We start from the raw sequence: 24,328 nt of genomic DNA on the forward strand, positions 1-24,328 counted from the left end.
CAAGATCCCAGATATCAACTCTTGTTTTTTTTCTACTCTTTCCCATAACTTTTACACCTACTATTCTTGATACATTTCAAATACATAAAATGAACTTACTCAAGAAGAAATCATTATACTTTTGGCATCAATTGATAGAACTAGGAAATGTACTATATAAATACCTTTATCATAACCACAAAACAACCTTATCAGGGTGGTGGTTACCTGTCTAATATTTAAAAAAATGTTTAAAAAAACAAAATTATACCACATAAAGTCATATTGGGACTATTACACATTAATAAATGAACACCCCCCAACTGAAAAAAAAAAGATTATTTTAAAATTTTCAAAACGTTCAACATTGTCAATTCAATGGCAGATATTTACCTGGAGATCTTTACATAAAATTTATATACACCTCACAAAATAGCCATAATATTTGCTAGCGAGAAACAATGTTGGACATGTGAAATTAAAACAAAAGCTTATTGGCAGCATGTTTTTTATGAATGTAAATGTCACACCTTGTACTGGAATAATATGAATTATTTTTTTCAGGTTGTTTTCAATGATAATTATCATTTAACTAAATCAATGATATATTTAACTCTCCCATTCCTGACTGCATTCCAAAAAAGCTTTGTCAATCTTATGGACATTACTAGCAGTAGCACACAAAATCATTACCATTCACTGGAAAAGTGTGGCTTCTCCTACTTTCAAGGAATTTCAAAATCTAGCCTTAATTGTTGGATGTATAGAAAGATCTACATTGAAGAACAGGACTAGCAGACCTACATCATATTATAACTCTTGGATGAAAATACTGGAAATACTTGAGAAAATGAACAAAGACATATGATTTTATGTTGTAATCTTCACACAATGTTCAAATCTATTATTATCTGTATAGACACCAATGTATATAGTTCTACAATGTTTTGAAGTTATTAAGTTTTAGGATTGTATGTATGTTATTCATTTTTATTTCATGTAATGTTTGCCAAAAGATGATATATTAATCAAAATAAAAAAATTTGAAAAAAAAACATAAGAATATATATATATTATTATTATGTTTATAAATCATCTGTATCAGCTGGATATATATATATATATATATATATATATATATATATATATATATATATTAATTTTACTGAGAAAATAATACGTATTTTCTGACATTGAATTCTTGCTGCCTTAGAACTGAAATTAAAATGATTTAGCCAGTCCTTTTTCATACTTTATAACTTTTTTCACTTCTTATTTATTTATTTCTAGATTAAACTTTCGTCTTGGCAGAAGGACAAACCAGGATCATGGTACAGCAGCTTTAAACGTGGAAGACAGGTATGGATTTTAAGAGCATCCCCATTATTCGATCTTTGCTTACAGAAATGTTATCTTTGACAGCACTTGTTCTGTTGACATTCCAAGGACTGTAACAGTGATCTTCAAAATAATGGGAAATAAAGTATGGATTTCAGGAATGTATACTAATTCTGAAACTGCAGTATCTAGGAATATCCTTGCTGCCAGATACGCTGATCTAAGAGTTAGTATATGTAAGTAGCTGGGGATATAGGGTTGCCCTGGACCCCACCCTGGAAAAAATCAATAACTATTTAAAGGTGTAACAGCAAGTTCACTATTTCATATTTTATTCATGGATTATATTTCAAAAAGTTGGGAGTCACAAAACTGAGTCTCACATTTATGTTAGGGAGGAAGAACACTGCCATGCTAATTCCTTCGACCTTTTCTACAATATGGTTTTGCTTCATAAGGATTTGGAGATGACTGTTTTATCAGGTAGGATTTGGAGATGATTGTTTTATCAGTTAGGATTTGGAGATGATTGTTTTATCAGGTAGGATTTGGAAATGATTATTTTATCAGTTAAGTTTTCACTATTGCTGCACCATTTATGTCACTGATGCTAACTGTTTTATCAGTAGAGGCTGGATTATGCATTTCATCTATTTATTATTTTTAGCAACTTATTTTTTTTGTTAGGACCACTGATACAGTAAATTTTTAAGAGGTCTATTTTTAAAAGACATGGGTAAAGAATTGCCACAGTACCTGTGAAACAGAAGTAAAGCCACTGACAATGTATCATTGGCACTTGTATTAATTGCCAAATTATTGAAAATTTTACTTAGTGTCTAGTTCTTTCTTCTAGGTTAGTTGTAACAAATTCAAGCTTACTGAATTTTTGAGAGTAAAATAGCATCTCTGTACAATAATAGCTTACCCATGAGACTGTGAAATTATATTTAGAACTATGAGGATGCGGGATTGCAGCCCACTGAATGGGGAAACTGAAAGAGGATTGCCCCAGAATTGCAGTGATAGGGGTTTGGACCTCATCAATTGGGGGAACTGGGAGAGGATTGACGCTTGAGTAAATATTTTCTATTGCGTTTCATTACAAAGTCATTGATTATGCATTATCAGTGTTCAAACTGTAGTGTGATGTTACTTCTTTTACTGAGTAACAATATACCCTACATAAAGGAAGTAAACTGTATACACATAGATACAAATACTCTTGCGTGCATGTGTGTGTGTGTGTGTGTGTGTGTGTGTGTGTGTGTGTGTGTGTGTGGAGGGAGGGTATCTGTCTGTGTGACCCAAAGTGATGAAGCTCGGGAAAAATGGAGAATGTCTATTATTATGACATATTATATGTTGTAATTGTGTTCTTAAACCCAGTGTATATGTTATTGCCTACCCCTTAAGATAATTTCACAACATAATTCCTTCCCTCTCCCCATTTATTAGCTGTTGGCGATAAGCACCTAAGTAGAATTTTGCAAAATCACTCACCTTAAACTGCTTATCAGGCTAAGTGATCTTTGACAAAATTGGTTAATATTAAGTGTACCGATACTGCTTGTACTGATTTTAGTATTAAATTAGTGAGATTTTTTTACTATAATTATTTTACTGGTTCTTGCTGGTGGCAGAACTTCCAGGCTAGTTGTTTTGCATTGAACTTTAAATACTCAGTAGTAAGTGCACCCAAATATTATCCTAAAACTGAACTCTGAGCATCTTTAGTTACCCCTGTCCCCAGAGTAATTCCTGTTGGTACCATGGACCAGCACTTCTCCCATCTTCTCTAGCCAGCCTGATTGAGATGAATATTTTGAGACAGTGTAAGAATTGTCTGATGATCATCTATTACTCAAACAGCATAACCAGTGTGTGAGAGATGTACATATATTATATCCTTGGAGGCAAAAATCTCACACATAAACTCAAACACGAAAACATCAGTAGTACATCATGCATCACATCTCTCTAAGGCCATCACATTATACATAATCCATCATATGCTGAGGTTCTAAAGATTAATTTGCCTAAACCTCAAACAACTCCAAAACACAACATAGGCACAAAGCACAATCAGCAAGTTAAACCTACCCCTTTACATAGCACAAGTAGTCCCAAAGTCACAGTTGCTGAGTCCGTAAGGCAGGCATCGACCCAAACAAATGTTCTTATTAAAGGTGACTCCATTGTAAGACATGCAGCTGTACCTCTTAACAGGCTCAGCAAGGAATAAATGATGGTTAGTTGCTTGTCTGGTGCCAGGATACATCCGATCATGCATGCACTCAAGTCCTTGGACAACAATATTACTCTGTCATAGTTCATGTTGGTGTCAATGACTTGAGGTGTACTTCCCTGGACTATATGAAGAGAGACATGATGGAGCACTTGGACTTTGTTCCCAAAGTAGGTATGAGCCTAGCACTAAGCAGCATTCTATCTTCTCCAGGATGATATTGCGATATGAGCAAAAAATAATTGACTTCAATAAGTAGCTTAGTTTTTGGTATCATTCATAGAGGGTCCCAAATTTGTCAGTCTGACAGGATATGATTGACAGATCACACTGCTTCACCAGGGATTGCCTGCATTTGACCTCTCTGGGGTTTTGATTATTGGCAAAGACATTGCCCACCCCAAAGTGCCTTTTTTAGGCAATTTCAATCTAACAAACTTACTAATATAATGAAAGAAGCAAAGGGAAATATAAAGGTTTTACTAATCAGTGCTAGGAACCTAAACATACTCCACTATCTAGAAGCTGTTCTCACCCAGGAAAACATTGACATTTGTCTAGTGACTGAGACATGGTTTAAAATAGAGAGTACTGCAGCTGTGCAGGACTGTAATGTTTTCCACACATTTAGACCAGCAGCTGCTCAGGAGTGGGACAAAGGTGGTGGTGTCTCAGTCTACAACTAGTTCACATCAAGGCTAGAAAAGGAGGATTATGCACTAGAGTTTTGTCATGTCCAAATAACCATCAGGAAAGTCCAGTTCTGTATACTAACTAGTTATAGAGCTTCCAGTATGAAAGTCATAATGCCTGATAATCATTCAGTATTAAACCCAATAGCATTTTCCTATGTGATCTAAACTATCCAGCTATAGACTTGGAAACCTACACCACCACTAGTGCACAAGCACAGAGATTCCTGGATTTTGTTAATACAAATTCCCTGGAACAATTAAAGAGAGTACCCACTAGGGAGAATAACATATTGACTCTTGTCCTTACTAGTATGGGAGCATCTTGCACGATCCCTTATGTATCTTCACCACTTGTTATGTCTAACCATAAAGCAGTCTCCTTTGAAATAAAATTGAAAACCAGATACTCCTTCCACCCAAGATACCTTTAGAAATGTCTTTAAGACAAACTACCTGCTCCTAAGTGATACATTGGCAAGTTTCAAATTCCCACCAATCCCAGTTAATTCTACTAAATATGCAGAAACATACAGTACCGCACTATACCAGCATGTAAACAGCTACATAAATGCAGTTGTACCCCATAGGAACAAGTGCAGGGCAAACCCCAGAAATAAATCCAGATGGTGGAACCATAATATCAACAAACATTTTAGTAAAAGGGAGATAATTTTGACTAAACGTAAGAAACATAATTCCCAGAATGTAAGAGCCATTGTCACTGAAATAAACATACAGCTCAAGAGCTTAATGAAATCCACCAAAGACTAGTTTGAGGCTAAACTACTTACCTAAGTCAAAGATAATCACAAGGCAGTTTTTAGTTATGTTTGTAATCTCATAAAAGCACAACGCAACAATTCGCTGAGGTGATTGTGGATGATGTTACCCACATGAGGCTTAAGATATGGTGAACCTATTGGCCAATAAATTTAGCTCTGACTACTCCTCTCACCCCTTCATCTGTCTCTCAAGATGTACCTGAAACTGGCTTTACTCCAGTTATCACACTAGACCAAGTCCTAAAAGTGCTATTAAAAGGTAAAAATACTGCATTGATGGGTCTTCACAGTATCACTGGATGCATCTTAAATAACATAAAGCATGATTTAGCCACACCCTCAACAACACTGTTCAGTCTCAGCCTCCATACAGTCTTTTTTTTTTTACCAAGCAAACAGAGAACAGCTACAGTCATTTCACTGCATAAGGGAGGAACTTCCACAGACAGAGTCAGTTACAAACCCATTAGGGTAATGGTCCTCATATGCAAACCATGGAAAAACGTATCATGTAATTAATCAGCCATGACATAGGAAATCTCCAAACATTAGACACATCTCAGTTTGAATTCCTCAAGGGCATGTATTGCTTACTTGACCTAGTGGATTTTTTTGAAAAGATTGTCAAAGTAATGCATGAAGACAAAATGGTACATACCGCATACTTGGCCAAGGCTTTTGACTCAATTCCCCGCTCAGGCATAGTGCAAAAGTTAAATAAACTGTCAAAAACCCCTATATCATCCAGTGGATTGACAACTGACTGACAGCTAGGATGCAGGAAATCAAAATAAGGGAAGTTATCTCCACAAAGAGACCAGTCACCAGTGGAATCCCCCAGGATTCTCTACTGAGAGCTCTGCTGTTCGAAATCTACTTTTCTGAAGTAAAAGCCAATACCAAAGGGTTCTGGCTGACTAAATTTGCAGATGACTGCAAGCTAGGAGCAGTCAGTGACTCTCTAAATGACGTAGCCATCCTGTAGGAAGGTTTATGCCAAATAAATAACTGTTGCCAAAATGTACTGAAATTAAATGCCAAAAATGTATTATTGTATCCCTTTGGAAGTCATCTATCTCAAGGAATTTCAGCATTAAGAATACACCCCTAAGAAATGACTCGATTGTTGGGAATTTGTGAACTTATGTAGACAGGAAACTAACTTTTGACCAATATGTGTCCATTGTTGTAAGAAAGTCCTATATTGCACAGCCTATAAACAAAGGGATTTTATCTAGATCTGAGGAGGTCATTATCCCCTTTTACTTAACTCTCATTAGGTCAGTCATGGAATATAATGCCCCCTTTTGGCATGTATCTGTCCAGACACAGACAACAGCTGGAATGGCCTTAGGCCAGTCATTGAATATAATGCCCCCTTTGGCATGTATCTGTTCAGACACAGGCAACAGCTGGAATGCCCACAGAGATACCTTACTAAAGGAATAGAAGATCTATGGATGAGAAACACAGAATTTACCTGAGGACTGCCCCTGAGCTACTAATGGACATTGGCATCAAATTCTTATTGTCCAAACAAATTTGTCCACTACTAATAGAAATAGAAATGTTAATAACAGTTTAGTTTGTGCTTTGGATTTGTCTGTAGACAATTTTGCTATCAGGAATATAATCCAGGACAATTGGCGGATTATAAAAGGGAATGTAGATTTATGGAAGACTGTGGGGGGAAAACCTCTGTTTACAAAAATAATTTTAGTTTAAAGACTTTATTACAACATGATAGTAGTCTGGTTAAACCTACCCTTAGTGATAGACTGAAAGGCACTTATAAGTGTGGGTTCTGCACTGCGTGCAGATATATACATGAGGGTAGTTAATATCATGTTACTACATGGTAACATTGTACTGACAGCCAGTGGGAGATTTACTTGTACTTCTACTGGAACTGTTTCATCTCTGTATGCATGGGATGTGAAGTCTTTTACCTATGTATGACCCCAGGAGCCTTCAATAAAAGGATACAAGAGCATAGTTATGCTTTACAAAGTAAGCATCCTAATAATCCTTTATATAAGCACAGTATTGCATCTAAGAATGTTTAATAAATTTCTGTTTTTTGTGTTGGAACAAGTACCAGTAGATAAAAAGGAGGGGGACCATAAGAACTTTATAGAGAAAAAAAAAGAAACTATGTGGCAGATAAAGCTACAAGATGACCAATAAACTGGTCTAAATGAGGTGTTTAATATTAAATGCTTTCTTAGGGATAGAAGGATGAAAGTTAGAAAACTTATATGATGTTATGGTATGACAATGATTTTTTCCTGTATTTTTCTGTGTTCTTAACAGTCTGTGTCTTTAAAAAATTTGAATTGTGATTGAATTATTCTATTATCCTATTATTTTTTTTTTATGTAAAAATATCTGCATTTGAATGCAACGTTTTTTTCTGATGAAGTCCTGTGGACAAAAGTGGATAAATAAACTTATGCTACTCTTAATTGCTCACATTTATTCCTTCCAGTCTCAGTACAGCAAGTAGCTTTTTGCTTTTAAATAAACAAATCAGAAAATGTGGCTCCAGCTTTTTATGAAAGAATGTTTGTAGAAAACCTAAAATAAAGTACTATTGATATAGGATAATGTTGCCGTCTTATGTCACCTAGTCACAGGCATGAAATTAGCTTTCTCACACTCTTGTATTTTTTTTCTTCTCTCACTCTCTGTCTCTCTTAAGTGCAAACTATTTATTCCTAAATGTGGGTCACATGATAGACAAATCATTCTAGAAGTCTTCTATTACAGCTAGATCATCAATCAGGCCCCTGGTACTGACTGCAGTCAAGCCGATTACAGGCCATTTCATTAACAGAGCATGGAAAATGTGCAACTAATCTACATTGGTACTTTAATTCAGTTTATACAGTAGTTTATTACTTGAAATAGCACATGGTACTTCCTTATTATAGTGGCCTTGGCGATATACTTACGTAATGAGTAAAGCAATATAGTAACGTACCCTTAACTGTGTACCAGATCTCATTTGTTTCTGTAAGTATAGGTGCACAATGTCTGACTTCCAGAAACGCACACAATTTTATATTTATTTCTTTATATTCAGTATGTACTTGCAGATTATTATTCCCTAAAATTCTGTTTGAAAAGTAAAAAGTCGATGCACTCACATGTAGCATTTGTGTTGAATAACTGTGGAGATCACCACTTTTTATACTGCAGATAATTAACATTGTAACTGTAATGCTGTACAAATTAGTTTTGCTGCCTCCAGTCCAGGTTGTGGCAGAAAAGCGTCTTTGACCAATCCAGCTAATCGGTTAATAAAAATAATTATAGCAGCCTTGGCGAAATCGGTAGGCGATACAGTTGACGGATTACCCATGTTATGTATATTGTATTATGCATGTATTTGCAACAAATTGCAGGAATAAATTATTGTTATTTCATATAGCATCTGTCCATCATGCCAGCTGCCTGGCTATTCATTCTGATTAAGTTAAGATACACCTCTACTCCTGTTTGTGTAAGAAGAAGTGAGCAACCATTCACGTCATTAGTCATCTTTGTCTTTCAGTTAACTTCTCCAGTGTCTGGGCAGGTACTTCAAATCCAGGAATAAATGTGTATGTGCCATAGAACTGGCATGCTATATTTAATAATGGCACTTTATTCCCATAATTTGTTGGAAATGCATACATAATGCAATATACATAACATGCATAATCCCTCAAATGTATTGCCCTAGCGATTTCACCAAGGCCGCTATAAAAGGAAGTAACCAGCACACTTCCACTCATTGTTGCTCCATAATGTCAGGTGCCACCATTAACAACAATATAACTGTCAAAGGATAAGTTTAAAATCATGTGATGTATCTATGACTGTGACTGTAAAAATTATGCGATATAGCTATAACTCAGACTGTAAATTAATGTTGTAATTTTCATTTCTTGAAAGAAATGTCAGTGTGTGACAAAACATTGTTACCAAGTCTTGGACAGGATTAGTTTTTAAATCCTTTTAGCATGGCCAAACTTTCCCGATAGCTTAATAAGACCCCAGCAAGCATTTTATAGAATCCTCAGTCCCAGCCTCCTCACTGTGCTACCTTTTTCTTGTTTTCTCCTACAGGGTGAGAGGTAATACTTTGATAAATATGTCAGTGCAATTTCCTGCAGCAGCCTTTCTACCCTTCTAATGTGGCAAGTAACATCCCTAGGAGATGATAGTGAAGCTTGCTGTAGATTATGAAAGAACCTCTGGAGAGTGCCAGCACCATCTTTGTTGAACTTCTGTCCATGCTTTTCCTAAACTGCAGCAATCATTTTATCCTATTGTGTACATTCCCTTCCACAGCCACATGGGGCAGCATGAAATAAATCCATTACATTCCTACCCTTCAAGCACCATCTCCTTTTGGATACCCAACATTGTCTTCCTTTTTTTGTTATCCAAAATAGCTGCTGTTTAACCCACAAGTCCTGAATTTAGGTCAGCGCTATCATAAGTGTGAAAACAGTGTCTTCTTGGACAGTTCTGTGTTCTGGTATTTTTGCATGAGGGTTCTGATGTAGTTAGCTGTCACCTATATAAAATCATAAAAAAATAAATGGCAAATGCCATGATAATTTAAATGAAAAAAAAATGTTTCTAACTTTTATCTAAATAGTGCAAAAAACGTGATTTTGCCAAGGGACACATGAATATAATACAAAACACTGGAGGCAGCTAATCTTTTGCATTAATAAATCTTCCTTTTGAATGTAAGAAGCAAAACATTTGCACTGATTTAAGGGTGTTACATTTTGTGTTGAACTGAAATATAAGAATTTTTCAGAATGCAGTTAACAAAATCTAGTTTATCAATATCAAGCTGCCCAAACAACACAACGTGTAAATATACAGCATATATGTAAATGACTCACTTCCCTTCTTCAAATGGGATATCTTACCTGAAGTGTTGTCAGATCAGATATGTTTCCTTTTTTGGGGGGACACCAGTTAAAAACAGTTATTCTGTCTGTCATTCTAACAGTGTCTTAGTTGTGATTTAAGCACTTGGGCTCCAAATCAGTTGTTTTACGTTAGGAAGGTTTGTGTTCTACACTCTTGTGGCATTACTGTCTAGACAGATTATTTATTTATTTGGTTGTTTATGTATATATTTATTTATTTATGTATTAACTACTAGAGCATCTGCTTGTAGCTAAACATTGCTTTTCAAGTTCATAGGTTCATAGGTAGGTAGTAGGCTATCGGCCCAAGGGCCTATGTAAGCCTAGCCAGCAAGGTACCATAGCTTACGCCACCAAAGAAAGTTATTTTCCTGTGCCACGGTCCAGCAGAGACACATAAGTGATCCCTGGGGTGTATTTCCTATTTCCCATCCACTCATCAAGATTTTTCTTGAAGAGTGCTAATGAAGAACTTTGCTTGACATAGATGGGTAGCTTGTTCCAGAGTATAGGAAGTCTCTGGGACAGGAATATATCCCTCCAGCATGTCCTGTTTATTGTGGTGACAAGGTTTAGGTCCCTAGAGCATGTAGCTCGGAGGGATTGGGATTTCTTTAGGTGTAGCATGTCCAACAGCTCTGGGTTTGACATGGTCAATATTTAAGTTTTCCTCATTCCTCCCTAGTAGGGTAGTAGCCATGGATATGCACTTCCCGACTCTCTCTGTGGCCAGTCTAGTTGACATGGGTATTCTGAGGCATTATAGGAATTGTCTCATGTACATTGATAACCCACTTATTCTTAATAAAGCAAATGTTTAATAGGCATAAACATCAACATCATGTGTCAAGGAAGGTTCTATTGACTGTATGCTAATATTTTCTAGTGGACTCTGAACATTGCTCTCTGTGATGACCACTGTTGATGTGACACGCCTGACCCATGTACAAAATGTGAAAAAGTAGTTTGATGCAGATGCCTTGCTTCAGCAAGACATGTCTGGCCTTATACATTTTAAAATCAGGTAATCCTAAGCAAAATCTGGTTGCCTTTTCATGATCTGATTCCCTCACAAAGTGAAAAGGACATTTATTAAAACTTAAAACAGAAACGTGTTACAATGCCCAACAAAAGTCAGGAAAACCAAGACAGGATTGCGGTTTAATGCCATGTTAAAAGGATACAAATTTTGAAGAATGTACATGTAGGTCTTTTAAAATTACTGCAGTAATAGTTCAAGAATAAACAGGGCATAGCTCTGAAATGGTGAAGGAAGAGTTATTTTTAAAGTCATGCTGAAAGAAGGGAAATGGGCCTAATTTCAAACTAGTAAATGACAAGCTGCTTAAAGGGGGGGGGGGTGAAGTTAAAGGTTACATAGAAAATAAGGCATTTTAATTCTTTACTGTCAATACTTGCAGTGGAGTTCGAACCTCATTGATGGATACATTATCAAATTGGTGATCAAATTAGTATGAAACAAAAAGCAGCTGATGAGAGTCAAACCTTAGGCTTTCTGATCATGCACTCTTCCACTAAAATTCACAGCTTTTGTGAGTATAAAGCAAAGGAATGGAGTCTCTGTTTCTTTTATAGAAAGCCAGCTTAAAAACATATCGCACAGTGACTTATCATTTTGTCTTCTGTGTTGTCATGGTGGCCTGTCTGTAGTCCAGTAATCACCGCACATCTCTTTACAAGTTCTGAAATGCTTGCACTCACTTTCATAGTTTTTATGCTTTTCTTTGTTCTCCAAGGGCATAGAATTATTCTGCTTTTTTTTTCTTTTTCTTTTTTTAATTTCTCCAGATGTTGTGAACAATGTTTAGCTGGGAGCTGAAAGACAGTTCAGATGTTGACATCAATGACTCTGCTGTGTAGAATCACACTGTGATCCCCAAGTCATGCTTTTCTTGTTTGTCTCTATATGTTATTCACTGAATGGTGCAGGGCTTGTCAGGACGCTCCCCTGTCTGTTATGTTCATAATAATAGCAGCCAGCTATGCGTGGATCTCAAATTACTGTAGAACCAATATATCTGCTGCAAAGGCCATCACAACCTTCCAAACTACTTTTCATTTGTAGCTTTAATTTCCTTTTATTAAACTAGAATTATCCAAGTGAAACTCACCATTTTAAGCGAAGTAAGCTCTTGTTTTTATGCATAGGTGGTTTGCTCAGAGAAAATGTATCAGAAAGAAAAATGTGAGCCAATGATTCTGGTAGGCATTGAACTTACTACTTTTGAGTCCTTGGATTCGGCAGTTATGAAACCACCAACCCCAACTGTCAATAAGACCACTATGTATATTAAAGTCTGAGTATGTTCCTAGCCATCAGATGTATCAGAATACCATGTATCCTTAAGTGAGTCCCATTTAAGAAGTGACTGATTTTTTAATCTAAGTTGTGAAAGATGTCATCTCCAGTGGAGTAGAAAAATAAAACTTGGATTATGACCCAGGGGACCCAGGTTTGATTAGAGGCTTTGGAACCTGACATAGCTGGCAGTTTAGAATGGACTTCCCCATCTTGGTGGAGGAAGCCATGACAGAACTAGTTGTACACTGCCAGAATCACTTGAAGGAAAGACAATGATGCAGATGTATGGTTTGAAGGAGGCAGCCAGTTAGTGGTAGCTGTCAGTGAGGGTGTGCTGAAGCATACCCGTGGACAAGGAAGGCATTGTTGGCCTCCTCAGTGATTCAAATCACATGTACCTTTACTCAGCTTCAGGGTTAGGCCATTTCAAATGATTTCATTGGAATACCATTGGGGGCATTAAACACCCTGAAACCTTCTTTGACAATGGCCCACCCTGGCTTGTCTTACTCTTATCCCAGATGAAATTCTTTGGTAAAGGAATGAATGGGCCATTGTCCATTCGGGGAGCTTTAATGGCCAGCAGGCATTCCGGGCAAAAATCACATAAAAGAAAAAAGTATGAAAGAAGTTAAACTATACATAAAGAAGACCTGTATGAAGTGTGAGTTAAGCCCCCCCCCCCAATTCCGTCCCATGTAAGAGACGTTACAGTCACCTGCAATCCCTTACTTAATATAGCTTAGTCTCAGGTCTCTCAGTGATGGGCTTGGTTATGAACTTTCACTTAAACAACTTACCACTTAAGCAGAACATATTTCAGCATACATTTAATAAATGCTACCCCCCTAATTCCTTCCTTGTTCCTCATTTCGTTGCATATAGAAATGATGAACCAGACTCTGTTCTGTTAAGTGTTAGTTCAAATATTTTTGGATATGTAAAGAGGTCGTAAAATTCCTGCCTTGAAGAGTGGAGAGCACCTAGTAGTGACCTCTTGACTGTCCTGATTTTCACAGAATGTCCAGATTTTTGGTCTGTTCCTCATAAAATGTGAGGTTTTCTGGCAAATCACTGAGGACTGAAGTCACTAAATAATGATTAACATTTGAGTTTCAGACTTCATATCCTTTAGACATGTCATGCTAACACAAATTTTGATATTGTAGCAACTTTCTAAGTTTATGAGAGCAATGTTTAAAATCTGTCCCTATTTTGGGCCTTCGTCCTACTATTATTTTAGGGTTTGTCCAAATTTCTTGTGCTAAGAGGTTGAGAGGTATGTGACCATTTGACATTTTTGTCATAACCCGAGACATCCTTCAACAAAGATATCCTTTTTATTTTGGTAATATTTTAGAACATTAACACGTAGTTTGTTAGAGATGCAGTTGTATTATGTTTGGATGATGAAAGTCAGACAAATAGTGGAAGGTAAGTTTTCTTTCTTTCGTTCTTTTTTTTTCTTTTTTATTCCAAGTAATTCTCGACCAGCTCCTGTCCTCATTCACTGGGTCTACTGGACTTGGTTTAGCCTATTCTTTGTACCATTTCCTGTCTATATAGATATGTTAGAAATATGAAGGCAGTGCCACCACATTAGGGTATGCAGAAGAAGCTTGTCTCTTTATAAAAAGTATTATTTTTATAAAGTTTGGTGAGTTTTTACAGGCAATTCTGTAGGAAGATAGAGTTCTGACAGTACATAGTAGAAGTACTGGTTCAGCTGAGGACACACAGGATTATTTATTTGCTTATTTCATTGATCACTGTTGTTACTTACTTGCCCTTGCCATCTTGCAGACCTATCAGACTCTAGCCTACTTTGAACATACCTGCAATCTAGGCTGAGGGGGCTCATTTCTTGCACAAGCTTATCTAAAACCAGATTTCCAAGAGATGAGTATGCATTCTATCTAGACATTATTAGGCATGATCTGTAGTGATATTTTCTGGTTTGAGGGCCCAGAGGTCAGTTACTGGAATTAGCGTCCACTACTATAAGAGTTCATTAGCTACATCTTAGTGGTTTGTTGCTTTACTGAATTTCTGAGCAGTTTAGCAGTGTTTGTTTGTACTTGGAGGGCTGTATTGCAGGGCTGAGCTGTCATATCTTTTCTCTTGTGTTCTCCTGCTCCATTGCTCCGTCCTCTGGCTGCCAGGGGTGCTGCTGAAGTGGATCAAGAGATTTACTTACCTGAAATGGAGCAAAAAGCAGAATGTATTATATCATTCATCATCCCTTCCCATTCTCACCATCTGATCCCTACATATAGCTGACTGGTGTGCCACAAATAGCATCTTCACCCCAGTGTGACAGGCAGTCCTAACAAATACTACTAAATAAATGCACATGGCATGATGCAGCATGTGGCAGAATTATAGTTTGAAGGCACAACAAAAGGAAAGAATTAGTAAATACAGATGCACATTTTATTTAAATATTGTTGTCATCTTGTATAACAGATTGCAGGTTCCTGCTCTTTAAAATACAAAAGAAGAAGTACAAAAGAGAAGCGTAGAATCAATCTCAGTCTAAACTGCTGACGGATTAGCAGTAGATTTGCTGAAAATGTTTGACATGAAGGCCAGCTGGAATAGAGATGCTGCTTGTCTTTAGTCTTGTCATAATCACTGCCAGGCAGTACGATGACTATGATCTCGAACGACTGCCAGCAGGGAAGACGACAGAGCTTAAGAGCCTAATTAAATGTGGCATGGCGTTATTACATTAAGGCCTGATGTATGGGGTGAATACTTAGCTTGTCTGAATTAGATGTGCGGTACATAGATTACCAGCTGGTGAGAGAGAGAGGGAGAGAGCAAACAAGGCAGAGAGAGAGAGAGAGAGAAACGGGGAGAGGGAAGAGAGAGAGAAAGCAAGAGAAACAACAGCTCTTTAACAAGAGCTAGACAAAAACATTATATTTTAATGCCTCTCTAATTCTGCATCTCGCTCTCTCATTCTGTCATTCTCTCTCTGTCACACATAGAGACACACACACACACACACACACACACACACACACACACACACACACACACACACACACACACACACACACACACACATACACACACTCACACACACACACATACACACACACACACACACACACACACACACACACATACGTGCACTCAGATGTACATTCAGATGTACTCACACATAGACATAACTACATGACGAAATGTTACATGTGCACACAGATACAAGCATTTATAAATCCATACGAAATGAAAAAAATAATACATTGTTGCATACACAAATAATGCAAACTGCCAATCCCTGACTAGCGTTTGCAACCCTTCTCTAGAATATATGCACAAAGTCACATAAAAGCACATATATCAACAAAGTAAAAAAAGCACAGTGAGTCAGGAAGATCCATTAATCATTCTGTAAGCATACAACAGAAAGGGAGGTCTTTTCAGCAGTAGAGCAAAGGGTAGCTAGCAGAACAATGCAGAGATTAAGCAGAAGCCATTTGTATGCTTAATCTTACTGAATCATTACTCTTAGCCCTGACAGGGATGGATGAACATATTGTAAAAAATATTTTACAGTTGAGAAACTAGATGTAGGTCCCATCTTAAAAGATAAATAATCTTACTGCAAAAAATGGTAAAGAAAAAGGGGATTGCCAATGTTTATTTTTTTAATTTATTAAGGTACATAATTATCTAAACATTACACAGATTAAAACAAAAGCTAGGCTGAAAGGAAATTATAACTGTAGAATGAAGTCTGGTAAAAATGGTTGAAAATGATAAGATGGGTAGCTGGTTAGTATAAGTTTCTCTATTTGCTTTAAGTTAAGTAGTTATCTGCTGATGGCAATTGAGCAACCTATGAAATGAAGACATAGCATCACATGCCTGAATCAGTGAAGGTAGTTTATTCCAAAGGTTTACTGCCTTTTGGGGAAAATAGCCTCTGACAAATTGCATTGCTAACTAGCTTCCCCTCATGTGATATTCTAAGCTAGTTGGTGGGTGTTCGTAGAATCTAACTCGTGACATAAACGTTAAGAACTGACGATCTTAAAGACTGATATGAATATAGTAGGAAGCAAGTGCAGTGCTCATTAAACAGGAGCGAAATATTTTACAGTTGAGAAACTAGATGCAGGTCCCATCTTAAAAGATAAATAATCTTACTGCTGTCCAAAAAATGGTAAAGAAAGAAGGGATTGCCAATATTTAAGTTTTTTTTTAATTTAATAAGGTACATAATGATCTAAACATCACACCGATTAAAATAAAAGCTAGGCTGAAAAGAAATTATAACTGTAATAATGAAATCTGGACATGCTCCAGTTAAAGAAATCCCAGTCCCTCCGAGCTACATGCTCTAGGGACCTAAACCTTGTCACCACAATAAACAGAACATGCCGGAGGGACAGATTCCTGTCCCAGAGACTTCCCATACTCTGGAATAAACTACCTATCTATATCAAACAAAGCTCCTCATTAGCACTCTTCAAGAAAAATCTTGATGATTGGATGGGAAATAGGACATTCACCCAAAGGATCACTTCTGTGGCTCTGCTCGACAGTGGCACAGGAAAATAATTTTCTTGGGTGGCAAAATTCAGGGTACCTTTTTGGCTGGGCTTGTATAGGCCCTAGGGCCGATAGCCTAGTACCCACCTATTGAACCTATATGAGTGATATGGTTAACACAAAACCACACCCAAGCAATGGAATCCTGCACCTGCTAAAGGCAGCAGAGATCACTATCACCAAGGTAAAAGTAAAGTACACGCAGTAATCAAGATACTAGGCCATGGGACACTGTGACAGTTTCCAAAAATAGAATTAAGTGGTTAGGTAGGAGATATTGTTTGTTGGTAATAAGACAGATTGGCAGGTGCTCACATCAAGCCCTTAACTGTCAGTGAGTTGTCAAACATCACCTGTGAGTTTTGCACACAACGAACCAACTCGTTGATTCTCACCAGTAATGCTGCCAGGGAAAAGGTGTGTGGCCTGAGAGAAGCACTCAGTGGCACAAATATCCTTGAATAATGATACACACACACACACACACACACACACACACACACACACACACACACACACGCACACACGCACGTGCGCACACACGCACACGTGCACACGCGCACACATGCACACACACACACACACACGTGCACACGTGCACACCACACACACACACACACACACACACACACACACACACACACACACACACACACACACACACACACACACATAGCAGCATCACTGCAGCCTGTGTCAGGCTGAGTTTTAGATGGCTTAAATCTATCAAAGAATCAAAGACTGGATGATGTTTGCACAGTCTTTTAAACAAAAAAAACAGAAAAAGTGCTCATAAGAAGGGAGTAAGTATAACTGAATTTAGTTGGCATAGCAACACTATGCAAAGAGCATCTCTTAAAGACAACATGTCTACTGCAAATTACAATGGGGTAAGACTTGAGCTCTGCAGTGCTCTGCATGTAAGTGAACACTTACATCATAACCTAAAACCTGTCATACCTCTAGAGAGATGTAAAAATCAAATCACTCAAACTCTGTAGTGGCAGTCACACAATAGTGCACAGATGCCTCATCTGGATTTCATAATCTATGCTGTCAAATGCAGCTGAAAGAGCAAATATGATCTTTGGTCTTTCCCCATAAGATAACCATTAACTACTCTTAACATGGCAGTCTCCTTGAGCCAATTACATTGATAAAGAGGAATAAAAGCCTATCTTTGCACTAGGTGGCGTGCTATTTTTGCTAGCAGCCTGAGCACTGGAGGAGCTGACCTGGTGGACATTGGAAAGGATGTTAATTTTTCTGCTCACCCTCCCAAATCAGGTGGAAGAGCTGAGGTCAGCATATTTTTTTTAGACTGGATGACCACAACTGCACGTAGGTGGTTGGTATAATGGTTAAAGTATTTATCTTACAGACACAAGGTGCAGGGTTTGATTCTTACATGGGGCAATTGGCTAGGCTTAAAATGGTGCCCAAGGGCAGTTAGCCTAGTACTACTCTATGAACCTCTGAACCTGTGGTTTGCCACTTTTAAGGCTTAGCATGATGGGATGCATACATGTCCATCCCATGGGCAAGCAATAGTTGCACAACCCCCAAAAGTTCCACCTCGTATAGTAAATGAAGGCACCTTGCTTGGCACTCAACTTTCACCTCCAAACGAAACAGATGGGCCAGTGGGCTGTTACCCATAGAAGGGGCCTTGAAGATTATTTGGGGTGATGGACATATGAAAATTAGGATGTCAGTCCTACTACTGATCTAAAACAAGACTGACATGCTGAATTATTTCTTGTTGGAGGTCAGGAAATAAAAACGTGTTTTGCCACTCATAAGTGGGTAAAATTTAAGTCTTAGAGGCTGCATTTATAGGCACCATAGCTGAGCTCATCTGGGTTCCTGTATTTAAGAAAATCTGCTAAACTTCCATCAAATAATTCTTTAAAAATGCATTTTCCAATGTATAAATTGATTAATCTCAAACGTTTTTGTATAATATGTATGGACACAATTTCAGAATCATTTTCATTGGATATTATAGTACATCTATAGGTGGCTGAGGTGAGTTTCCACAAGCATCAATTGTCCAAAGAACATGACCCAGAGGAAGACAACACAGATCGCTATTTTTCTTGTAGGAAATCACTGGTGGTGCAACTTCTAAGTGTCAGTGGGCAGTTACTCTATTGTTTTGGGAGATTTCTCCCTTGTTGGAGTAGGTGAAACCATGTAGTTGACATACATACATTTGGGGGGTATGGAGGAGACTTGTTGCACTGCATAAAACAGTTTAATTTTTGCTTTTCTGTGTTTCATGCATTATTTCTTGGTGTTTTGATTCCTGAACAATCTGATATTTAAGAATGTTCTTCATATCGATCGGTACTGCAGCAGCCTTAGGTAGACAGGTTATATCCTACCAGGGATATAACAGCCAGCCAGCTTCCAAGTCTTCAAGGAACTTACACATGCCCAAATTGTCAGGCAGCTCAAGCTGAGCTGACTAAAAGTCAAGTTTGGGTGTGAAGCCCTTCAGAGCTTTACTGTCACTGAAGAGTACGCTCCTCTGACACTTTTGAGGATCGATGGTCAGCTTGTGCTTTCCGAAGTTGGGAAGGTAAGTTCCCATTTGGGGAAAAAACCCTACCATTTTCTTATTTTTACAGGTGTTTTATTACATTCCTCTTCAGGAAAGTAATTTTATAGCTAGGAGTGTTGTGTTTTAACCAATTGTCCCAAGACACACTTTTAAACAGAGCACTTCTTGTTACTATCAGTTTAAAAGTAGTGCTATCTAACAGACTGAATATTTTCTGTGAAGAAATTGTTTATTTAACATTGCAGGGCTGCCGTAGTGTTTGAAAGTGCTTTCTACTGTTTTATTTCTCTGTCAAAAAAAAAATAAAACATAACTTTTGTAAACTGGCAGTTTTACTGGCATTGTTGCTTGATTTCCCTAGGATAGAGGCACCAGTTTCAGGTTAATCATGGACCAGATTGTCAGTCCACGGTCAGTCCTACTCCCAGTTCAGCAAATGGTTCTTTGCCACCACAGCAGGATTGCAATTTGTCTCAGCTGCAGGTGGGTGACTCTGCCGTGGCCATTTCTTGTACCTCAGACCACTCATATTTTACTCTGGATGCTTTTGGTGTAGCACCTGCAACCACTATGGGCCCTGCATTAGACACGTCCTCTGAGGCTGTTGGGTTTCCCCTAAGTGGGGAAGGGAAGACCACTCTTGTTGGTCCTGAGAGAGGGAAGGTTTCCCTGTTGTGTCAGAATGCTGGGCCCATCCCCGGGGAAGCAGCAGCTGCCACAATAACATGGTTGGCCCCATTTTCTTTCTGTTAAAAAGAAACAGAGAACCATGTATACATCTACTCCTCCTCAAATTACTTTGGATAGGAGCAGCTTATGGGGACTGGCTCAGGATTTGATTCAAGAGATTCAACCTGCTTTTAGAGTAGTTTCTAGTAAAAGAAAGAGGGATGCATCTTTTCCTGAAGATATTCAAGATTCTGAATCTGAACAGGAAGATGCAGGGATGGAGTCAGGGTTTTGTCCTCAGATTTCTGACTCAGACTCAGAGGAGAGCTCAGTTTTTGATTCTCCCTATGGAGCGTTCTCTTTCTCTGAGACTATTGCTGGAATATCCCAGTGGTTTCAGTGGAAGAACACTGAGGTTTCTCAGTGCCTCAAAAATATTATGAGTTGTTACAGAAGGATTTTCCAGAACCTATACCAATTCTTCCTGTCCTGTCTGCTTTAGAGGATGTATGTCTTGTTGCCTAAAAATGTTTCTGATAGTCAGCCATCTGTCCCTAAAAAGGCAGATTGGATGTCTTAAGTTCCACAAATTTTTTTTAATTTTATACATTATTCACAAACCTGACCCAGCAGCTATGCAGCTATACCCTTAATTGACTCCTCTATTGCTAAGCATATACTTAATTCATGGTCTACTATTTCTAATAAAGATGGAAAATTACTGATAGGTATGGGAAAAATATATACTTCTGCAACTTTAAATTTCAGAATTCTAAATCATCAGGCTCATATGTTGATGTTTATTTTGACATATTGTGAAAGTATGAGGAATGTTTTATCTACAATTTCATCTTGACAAGAAATATCTGCTTTAAAAAACTTAATATCTTCTATTGCACAGGTCACTACTCATTGTTCGCAGTGTGTGTGTGACTCTATACTTGTTTCAGGGCTATGGCCACTGGTATGGTTTTAAGGAGATTTGTTTGGCTACATGCTAAGAACCTCTCATATGTTCAAACTTAGGTTTTAAATTTGCCCTTAGATAGAGATTTAGTGTTGGCCCCTCTGCTGCAGAGATGATCAGAAAATGTGATGAAAGGGCAAGCTGATCTAGAGAATCTCTAAGATTTTCTCAGCTCTCCTTTTCCAACTTTAAGAGACCTTGTCATCTCCTCCCACCCTGGCCCTTTCTCTCTTCCAGAAAGTCTGACTTTCCATTTTCCCTTTGGCAACAGACATAACCAGTTCCTCCTCTTCAGGCGTGGAAGGGTTTTTATTCAAGGATATTCCTATTCCCAAAGAAAGAAAATACTTAGAAACAAGTTCTGGATCTTTCTTTCCTAAACCTGTTTGTGATAGTGCTCACATTCAAAATGGTGTCACTTCACAACCTGTTGCATCTTCTTCCGCTTTCAAATTTCCTAGTACCACTAGACTTAAAATATTCTTATTATCACATTCCTATTCATCCAGACTTATAGGTTCATAGGTTCATACTGGGCTATCTGCCCTAGGGCATTTATAAGCCTAGCCAGAGTGTGTTTGGCTTTCGCCACCCATTTTAAATTAATTTTGCTATGCCCTTTTTTGAGGTTAGTAAACCTAAAGTTAACCTAAAGTTAGTACTTCAGGCAATTCTTAAGGTTTTGTGTATCTGGATCACATCACGTGTCTGCTTTACCCTTTGGACTATCCACTGCACAAAGAATGCACTCAAAATGTCTTGCTCCAGTTATAGCTAATTGCTGGCTACAGGGTATCTACATATTTCCATCTTTAGACAACTTACTTATCTTTGTGGATTCTTTTTCAAAATGTTAGGAATCTCCCTGTCTCGGGTGAGAAATCTCTTGCACAAGTTGGGATGCCAAGAGAACATTCAAAAGTCTTTATTGATTCCTTCACACATGATTGTGTTCCTGTGGTGTCAACTAAACACCTCAGTTCAAAGAGCTTTTCTTCCACAGGAAAAAGTAGATCTTTATTTAGATTTGTTTCTAAGGTTTTCCACTCAGACGTCTGTCACTCTGAGAGAATACCTCATGTGTTGGGGTCTCATGTCATCTCTGATTCTGGCAAGACTCCACATGAGAAAGATATAGTGGTATCTGAAATTTCTTTGGTCCCAGCATCAATGTCCTTTATCTTTTCAAATCCCAGTACTGGGGTTTGTTAGAAGAGACATCTTTTGGTGGAGACAGATATCCTTAAATCAAGGTCTCTCCCTCTCCCTCCCTGCTCCAAAGCAGTCACTCACCACAGATATTTTAGACTTTGCTTGGGGAGCAGTTTCAGAAGAGATAAAAGTGCAGGTTGTGTTGGACACCAAAGAGAGATGCAACCACATAAATATCAAGGAGATGCTTGCCCTGATCAATGCACTCAATTCCCTGAACCATCTTTGGTCCCCAGGATCTCAAGTGGTTACAGACAATACCACAGAGATGTTGTGTATCAACAAGCAAGGAAGAACAGGTCATACCCCTTTTGCAGACTAACCATGTTAGCTTGAGATATAGCTTCACAGCAAACTCTCATTCTACAGGCATCCTACATTCCATCAGAGCAAAACTGTATGGTGCACCTCGCCAGACCTTCATGAATGGAAACTAGATCCTGGGTTCTTCCAAAATTTGATAATCTTTGGGGAGTTCCTCAAGTAGACCTCATGATGCCCCACCACTGGATCAGTAATTAAGGAGCTTCAATCCTCACCATTGGCAACAGTGGGGGACGTAAATTTGGAGGATAACAAGTACACATTTATTTATTTTATTTTTATTTATTTTATTTTACATTTGTTGACCGGGATAGTCCGACTGGATATATGTCCATTTTCAGCGGAGGTCTGGGGAGAAAAGCTCCACATACCAAAAAAGAGGCAGTACATACATCACTGAGTGATAAACTCAGGCAGACATGTTTAGAAAAATATCGACAAAGAATACATGCAGATATCAATATACACAATGTACAGACTTACACCTGATTAGCAAAGACGTATCAGAAAATGTGAACATAGAATACATTCAAATGCTATGAGGCATAGATACTTGGCTAAACAGCAGGTTGAGTAGCAAGACATGTAGTAGTGAAGTTGTTAGTCAGGTTTAGAACAAGAGCACAGCCAATGAGATGTGAGGTATTTTTTGAGTTCTCTTTTAAATAGGGGGTAGTGAGGATTCCTTGGTAACGGTAGTAGGGAGTAGATTCCAGATTTTACCGATTGAGTTGGCAAATATAGCATCGCTTGCAGAGTTGTTGGATTTTTGGGTCAGTATCATTAGTTTATCAGCTGAGCGTAATGGCCTGGGGGGTGAGAATATTTTTGAGGGCAAGGGTGTTATCAGGTTGATGGAGTATTTTATGCTCTACTATAAGCTGGTTGAACTGTAGAAGGGTATGATACTCTAGCCATCCTGATAACTTGTTGAGATCAGTTTTGGATAGGTTGGTGAGTACAGGGGAGGCATACATAAGGGTAGAGAGTACTTCCAGATGCAGCTTTCTGCATCAAGTGTAAGTTCCCTTGAGAGCACACAGAGACCACAGTCAGTCCGGGGCTGGTTTTTCCCTCTTTCTCCAGATCCCAATAAGACTCCCCACTGACACAGCTATAGAGCTGAGATCTCAGCTGAGTGACCACGCCAAGACATCCAGTACCGTCTCTGTCTAACCAGTGCTTCGTTTCCCTGCCCAAGAAGCTGACACACACACTCTTTGAGGTTTGATTTGCACAAACACACACACACACACACACACACACACACACACACACACACACACACATACACACACACACACACACACACCCCTGAAAAAGGCTGGCACAGGTTTATTAGCTATGCCCCTTTTTACCCAGACTATAGGTAGTTATCACTGCCACACCCAACTCCTTATCAGCTACTTTAAGGACCTTAGCAAAGGGTGTCCAATCTTACTGTGCAATACTAATATTAATACAAATGATAGTTTGACTAAGAGCTAGCCTATTAGGAGTGGCCCACACAGTGTCATCAAATAAATATGCAAGTACTCTGAAAACTTAAATATCTCTATACAGATCAGCCACAATGAATGGTTTAAATATATTTAATAATAAACAATAAAACAGCAATAAAATACTCAGTATATATTCACAGTAACATCAGAGTTCAAAATCGCAGCAAATATTTAAAACAATATTGCAGGACAGTCTCAATAAATAAAGAAAAATATCTAA

At 38.1% G+C, this 24,328-nt stretch overlaps 1 protein-coding gene across 1 annotated transcript in view; it reads left to right on the top strand.

The window, feature by feature from the left end:
• COL5A3 (collagen type V alpha 3 chain) overlaps positions 1 to 24,328 on the top strand; it is a 1,727,233-nt gene that overhangs the window by 1,571,909 nt on the left and 130,996 nt on the right. The window contains exon 64 of the mRNA XM_044084684.1: positions 1,270 to 1,338. Coding sequence (XP_043940619.1) covers positions 1,270 to 1,338 — 69 coding nt within the window. The remainder of the gene's footprint in view (positions 1 to 1,269; positions 1,339 to 24,328) is intronic.

Source organism: Protopterus annectens, chromosome 9.part0 (assembly GCF_019279795.1).
Source record: "Protopterus annectens isolate FY-2018-M chromosome 9.part0, PAN1.0, whole genome shotgun sequence".
Lineage (NCBI taxonomy): Eukaryota > Metazoa > Chordata > Ceratodontiformes > Protopteridae > Protopterus > Protopterus annectens.